Genomic DNA, 7,402 nt, shown 5'->3' on the forward strand with positions numbered 1-7,402 from the left:
CCATTCACCCTGACACTATTTCAGATGATGATGAAACCATTCACATTATTTTTCTACATTTTTATTTAAGTCGATGATTAAGAATTAAATTAAACCCTTTAGTAAAGATAGCCAAGTTTTGTCAGCCCAAGGTTATAGCTGAAGACGCCCAACATGCCACACAGAGGGACTGAACCTGAAACCATATGGCTGGGAAGCAAACATCTTAACCAAACAACCACAGGAGTCCCATTCAACTGCATGTTGTAGGAGCCTTTTCCTTTGCGAACTCAAAAGACCCAGTGAAAGCAAGAACATGACAACACCACAATATGTCTTGAAGCATTGTGCAGCACCACACCATGTCTTGAAACATTGTGCAGTAGGCAAAATTCTAATTTTTTTTAGAAGTCAGCCAGTGGAAATTGGTTTTGTGTTGTGTGGGCAAAACAAGTGTATATGCACACATGAATACACATGCACTGCTCAATGGAAGCAAAGTATTAAAAAAAAATCTGTACTTTTAGTGTATTAAGTGGTTGAGTAGTAAAAAATTGTAACTCTTTTTACCCCACAACCTGAGAAGTTTTTAAAGAATATGACAATTAATCTCCCCTTTAGTCAATGGTAATGTACGCAAAGGGGAGACTAACGTGTATAAATCCTTCCTGACTTACAATAAATTTTGTATTTATAAGCAGACATGTTTGACCACAGAATTAAGCATCTTTGCCAGACACTCAGCAAAGTGCATTTGACAAAACAAGTTAATAGTTTATACTGACTATACACATTATTGTTTTTGTTTGGTCTTCAGTTAGCTCTGATTGAGTGGGCTTGAATCAAAGAGTTAATTTTCAAAGTTTGACAGAATGAGTTGCTAACTTCTTTCAATATAAAACAAAATCAGAAAGGGGTAAAGAAAAAATAAAGATTTTTACCTGATTAACATAGTATTGAAATTGCCTGACTGAAGATCTATTGATGATTGACTAGTCTTCCTTAAACCATACCTAGAGGTAAGAATGAATAAAATATATATGAAAAAAAAAAAAAAAAAAAAAAAAAAAAATCATCATTGTATTTTGAAAAATAATAACTTAAGTTACCAAACCATCTGAAATTGCCACTAGTTCTATGATATAACAACTGGTTTTTAAGTGGTCACATCTAGTCTAAAGCCTTCTATAATAAGAACATTTTGTATAAATCCCAAAATATTTTCAAAATTAAGTTAAAAACAGAGGCAGTGTATTTTACTAATAATATGGTGATGTAAAGATTAATCCTTCTTAAACCATAAAAAGTAACATAGTAAACAGTAAAGCAGGACATCCAAATGAATGTAAATACCTTAACATTCAAAAAAAATAACAGACCATAAAGCAAATATAAAACAAAGAGGAGATCACAATTAATTGAGCAATAAAAACTGGATTACTGGCTGGTGCACCATCATCAGTACTGCACAAGAGTTTTAACTTGCAGAAAACTAAGATAAATTCCAATACAATGCAACACTTCTTGGTTATGGCAAATTTCAAAACAAATGAGCTAATTTTAAAAATTTGTTTCAATTTTTCAGAATAAATATGTAAAGCAAAATTTACAACGGTTTATTATAACATATATTGTTAGGGTAGTGGATTGGCAAAATTGTTTGCAGTATTTCATTAAAAGCCCATTACATTCTGAATTCAAATTCTATTAAGTTTACCTTCCATCGTTCTGAAATAGAGATAAAATAAGTACCAGGTGGGTATAGTAACAAGGTTGAATATGCTCCTCTGAATCAAGAAAGCTGATCACCTATTAATGGATGTCTCTGATCAGTGAAAGGCTAGGCAATTAATTGTTTCGCTACACAAGTGCACAGATTTTTTTTAAACTTCATCACCTCTCTCACACACACGCACGCGCGCACACCCACACACACCCACACACACACACACGCACACGCACACACGCACACGCACACACACGTATTAGGCCTCAAGTTGGCAAAGTTGTTACGGCATAAAATAGGATGCTTTGCGGTTTTTTCCCAATCTAAACTTTACCCTGCTAAAATACCAATCCAGTATAAGGTCAATTCAATTTTCCCTCATTTCACACTTTCTCTCTGGAAGAAATCTGTTGTGTTCAAATTTGAGGGCGGGTGCTCTATACATCAGTAACACTCCTATCGCTCCATGGAAAGTTGCAGGGCCAAAAGGCAAGAATTTATTTTTATTTTTTACTGGCTGGGTCTGGAGAAAGGGACAGGGCCTATAGTCTTTACAGGCTCTCATATATGGAAGAGATTGATGCCATTGTTACTTCTGAACTTATGTAAGTCAGCACCTGTAGCAAAGATGTGAGCAAGGATGGAATTCCAGAAGGCCTACATTCTGGAAAGGGGTTGGACACAACAAAGATGGTGAGAGGTGGAGTGACAAGTGGGATGGGACTATCTGAGTGGAGGTGACATGAGCTTAACTAGCCTCGAGGAGCAGTGGTAGAAAAGACAGATAGCTTAACTAGCCTTGAAGAATAGCAGTAGAAAGGCCAGAGAAAGAGGCAACAGTATGCTTGTGAGTTTGAAGCTTGAGTATCTTTGACTCCATACCAATAAGTTGGGGGTTCCTTTCTATATGCAATCTAAAAGGTTTGTATGTGTATGTGCACAGCAGCAACCTCCCAAATGCAAGAGCAAGACTGCATTGTGGGTCTCACCAGAGCATTGTAAAGTATCAGTAATTTATTGGGGGTTAAAGTATCTTCAGATCTTGAAGAAAAACGCAAGTTGTTTGGAAAAGGTGTTAGCTGTATTAATAATGTGTTTTTGGCTGGGGAGATCTTCATATGATAGTGAGACCTAACGAATCAGAGTAATTAGTTTAGTGCTGTTGTGAGGATCTGGAGTTCTAACAAGTCAGGTAATAATGTAAAGGCTCCGCCATCAAAACTGGTGAGGCTAATATTTTCAAAATTCTGTAGGTAACTGTTAGAATCAAATCAACAAAACCAAAGACATTCCAGTCATGGCTATCACATTTTTTACTCTGGCAGCACATGCAGGCTACACCATCTAACATGCCTTTTTTAAGATGTTAAGCTGTGATTGGAGTTAAATTTGGCTGCTGTTTTTAGCAAAAGCTCTTTTATGCTGTTTATGCAAAAGCTCTTTTGTTGGCTCAATTTCTGTAGGTTGATGTATATAGGGAAAGTGAAGGCAAATAAGAGTGTTTCTGTTTTGAGGAGAAAAGACTAACACTAAGAGTTTTGAGAGTACAAGAGTGAGGGAAAAAGGAGGTATGTACAAGTTTTATGTACATGACTGCCAGCCAAAAAAAGCAGGAAGTGTTATAGTCATAGCAGAAAAAAAGGAAGGACACAGCACATCTGTGGATTGGTGATTGTAGCATGCTGGCGAGAGATTTGCAAAGAAACTGATCTGCCATCGTGGGGTACAACAAAAAATAAAGGTGCAATAGCTTCTCTATCCCAAATATGTAAGAAGCAAAGTAAAAATGCTTACTAATAACAGTCACAAATTGGTCCAAATATACTCACCAGAATGTTAAAAATGCCAATGTTATTATGCACAGTCGTACAATTACAAACAAAACATTCCATACCATAAACCTAATCAAAGAGAAAAACAAAAGACACATGAAAGAAAAATCAAGAAAACTCGCAACATTAAGGCAGATCTCTTAAAAAAATATAATTGTATGGATAATTTCAAAACAAAACCAAGCTAAAAAATAATGAATTATAAATGCGTAGGGGGACATGGCCTACTGTTTAGAGTGTTGAACTCATGATCACAAACTTATGGTTTTCATTCTCAGATGGGTGATGCATTGTGCTCAAGCAAAACACTTCATTTCATCTTGCCCCAGTCCACTTGCCTGTAAATGGGCAGCCCTGCGACAGACCAGCATTACATTAAGGGGAATGTTGGCCTATGCACCTGGCATCAATTGAAAGCTACAACAATGCAAGGAAGTGCATTGTGACCAGCAGCATACAACATCCAACTGTATGGTCGATATAGTGATACACACTATAATTAATATTTGATAAATTCTGAATCATTGTTGACCTCACTGTTGAAATTTACTTATTTTTAGTGTTTGCATCAAGTGTATGTGACTTGCATTTTGAGATAATTTTCTTTTTTATATGGCTGAATGCCCTTCCTAATGCCAATAGCTTTACATAAAAAGCACCAGGCACACACTGTAAAGTGTGCTGGCGTTAGAAAGGGCATCCAGCTGCAGAAACCATGTTTTGCATTCTATCTACTGTATAGTACCTTACGCCAATGCCTTCAGTGAAATTAGTAAATGGAAACTGTATGGAAGCCCATTTTATGTGTGAGTATGAATGTTTACATTCTTCACATTGCATGAAAAGTATTGAGCAATAAATGGTGACATTGACATTCCCTGTCAAAATTGCTCTCTAGTTCTATGTTTTAGAAGACATGCAAAAACAAAAAAAAACCCCACTTGAAAAACAGGTAATGGAAAGTGACAGGAAGAGCATCCTATGTATTATACACACCCCTAATTTTCATTTTGGTAGAGAGTGGGGGACAAAAACAGGAACCTGTTTGTCAGACAGTAAACCTGAAACAAGTGGAATTTATGCAGAAACAACAGTGATAGATTTGGTTTGAATTAATGACTGGAATAACACAATAGAGTAAAAGTTTCTATATCCTCTTCTCTCTGGATTTCTTTATGAAAGCCAAACATCTTAAAGAACTTCTTTTACTCAAATGTATCTGCTATCAACAGAAATTTTTTTTTTTTTTAAATTTGGCAGAATTAGTTCACCGTTTCCAATTTGTAGCCTATTCATTCTTAGCAAACTTCAAGAAAAACAATACTTACACATTAGATGCTATTTCTTGTTTTTCTTTAAAGTGCAACAAACGAGCAGCATGGAAAACAAATTCAACAGTATAATGAAGCACCATTATACACAGAGCAACCCGTGTAAAACTAAAAATAGAAAAATAAAATAAAAGCAAATTACGGAAAGCAAGCACAAAGTAGATTTTGTACAGAGGAGGAGATATAGTGAATTGCAATTGTGATCATTACTATATTACAGGCATTTGCTTCACTAACTATGGTTGAATAGATTACAAAAAAGATACCTTCCAGATTTATACTTCCAAACTATGATGCTGAATTAATTATTAATTACTATTAGGTATTCAGCCTGACATTTTGTCATATCAGCTGCATGAATATGTACCTATGAGAAAAGATACCATTGGTTTCTTTCAAAAGAAAGCAGGAGAGCAGAGTGAAGTCAGCTGAATCAACTTTATAATAGATTTAACATATTAACTCCTGGAGGATGAAAAACTAAGCAGATTCTGGTATGATTTTCATTCAAAACTAAAGACGAAGCTAATTATTGTACAGAATTTAGTCTAGTGCTCAACAGTTACACTTAAATATTATCTTCAAAAACAAAATACAAAATTAGTAATGAACAGAGAAAAAAAACGAAACCTATCAAATATTGAATTTTACTAAAAAAGGATATTAGTATAAACAGAGAGAAGTATGTGTGCAGAAAACAAGTTGATATACAAGAGATAAAAAAAAACATTACATACTTGAGTACATATGCAATTAAAATAGTAGCAAGGTAAAAACTGATATATTGAACTCTGGCAGATATTTCGTCCTAAAATAGAGTAAAGAGAAAGAAATTTTAAATAGTCAACAATAAAGTTGAACATTATTTTTGTAAATCTTGGGAGGGATGGGAGTTTATTTCTGAATGTATAATAATTTGCAGGCACAATATAAAAACAAATATTTTCTTCATGGAATTCCACAAGTTCATAATTATCCTTATCAGGGCCTATATTTATGGAGTTCAGTCGCCTAATGGATAAGAAAGTTAATTTAGAAATAAAAGTTCTTAGTTTCAATGTAGCTTGGGACTAATTTATGCATCCAGAAATAAAACAAAGATCAAACCAACTGAAATTCATTTATATGAACATGAAGTTTATAGCCCAGAAAATAATTTTATTTAATTTTCACTGTTGAATTTACCGTACATACAGTACACCAATTCTCACAGTCTGTTATCAGAAGCTAGGATTGGGATCCAGTGTTAAGTCTGAGAGAAGGGCTTAGAAACTACTATGAGGTTGAATACTGGCACAGCATTTTGCAGTCCCCTAGCCACAAAAATGTAAATATTGCAAGATACTTATAACAGAATATGAATTGTTGACCTTGAGACAGTAGAATGATATATCAGCAGAAGCAGTTGTCATTTTATAGTTAATGGATATACATGTGATAACTGATAGAAATAGTTTCAAGATTGATTAATGAAGATAGATACTTCAAACACTGGAGAAAGCAGCAGGTAGATGACTCAAAGAAAGAATTTGCTTTGCATCTTTAACTTTAGATATCTAAGTCTGAATGCAGATGAAAACAGATCGATGTACCATTGGTATTCATAATCAATTTTATGTTTACATAAATTAGAATGGCTATGAATGTAAGTGGCTATGACACGCAGTGGGACTGAACAAGAAACCACTTAGTTGAGTAACTAACTTTTTAACCATACAGTCATACCCAAGAATACTTATAGAGAGAGAAGCAAAATAGCTTCTGCAATTAAAAATACATTAATAAATGGGCAAGTGTCTTCTATTATAGCCTTGGGTCAACAAAAGCTTTGTGAGTAGATTTGATAAATGGAAACTGAAAGAAGTCTAGTGTGTATGTATCCCGCTACTTCTTGACACCAGTGTTGGTGTGTTTATGCCCCTATAACTCACTTGTTTGGCAAAAGAGGCCGATAGAATAAGTTCCAGCCCCCCCCCCAAAAAAAATAACTAAATAAGTACTGGGGCTGTTTGAGTTAACTAAAAGGTCTTCAAGGCAGTGCCCCAGCATGGTCACTATCAAATGACTGAAATAAGATAAATATAGGAACCTCTTTCTGAAAACTTACCTTTTTAATTTTTTGGAAATAAAGTTCAAAATAACAGTGGATCCAGTAAGCAATCTAGAAAGAGATACAGAAAATCAATATCATCAAAACATTTTAATGAAAAATAAGTACAATTTTAATTAATATGAATAAAAATTTGTAAACATTTACATTATCTACATTTGACGGATATTCGTCCTCATCTTGTTTGTTGTTAACACAACGTTTCGGCTGATATACCCTCCAGCCTTCGTCAGGTGTCTTGGGGAAATTTCGAACCTGGGTTCTCATTCCTATTGATGTTACTATTATTATTATAATTATTATTATTATTAATCAGATCGCTGCCGTGAATCGAACTCGGAACCTTGGGGTTAGTAGCCCGCGCTCTTAACCACTACGCCATATGCCCACGGGCATATGGCGTAGTGGTTAAGAGCGCGGGCTA

At 34.8% G+C, this 7,402-nt stretch overlaps 1 protein-coding gene across 1 annotated transcript in view; it reads right to left on the reverse strand.

The window, feature by feature from the left end:
• LOC106872156 (translocating chain-associated membrane protein 1-like 1) overlaps positions 1 to 7,402 on the reverse strand; it is a 29,603-nt gene that overhangs the window by 4,090 nt on the left and 18,111 nt on the right. The window contains exons 7-11 of the mRNA XM_014919038.2: positions 6,976 to 7,029; positions 5,606 to 5,676; positions 4,866 to 4,976; positions 3,535 to 3,606; positions 921 to 992 (exon numbers count right to left, since the gene is read on the reverse strand). Of these exons, the coding sequence (XP_014774524.1) occupies positions 921 to 992; positions 3,535 to 3,606; positions 4,866 to 4,976; positions 5,606 to 5,676; positions 6,976 to 7,029 (380 nt within the window). The remainder of the gene's footprint in view (positions 1 to 920; positions 993 to 3,534; positions 3,607 to 4,865; positions 4,977 to 5,605; positions 5,677 to 6,975; positions 7,030 to 7,402) is intronic.

This window comes from Octopus bimaculoides, chromosome 4 (genome assembly GCF_001194135.2).
Source record: "Octopus bimaculoides isolate UCB-OBI-ISO-001 chromosome 4, ASM119413v2, whole genome shotgun sequence".
Classification (NCBI taxonomy): domain Eukaryota; kingdom Metazoa; phylum Mollusca; class Cephalopoda; order Octopoda; family Octopodidae; genus Octopus; species Octopus bimaculoides.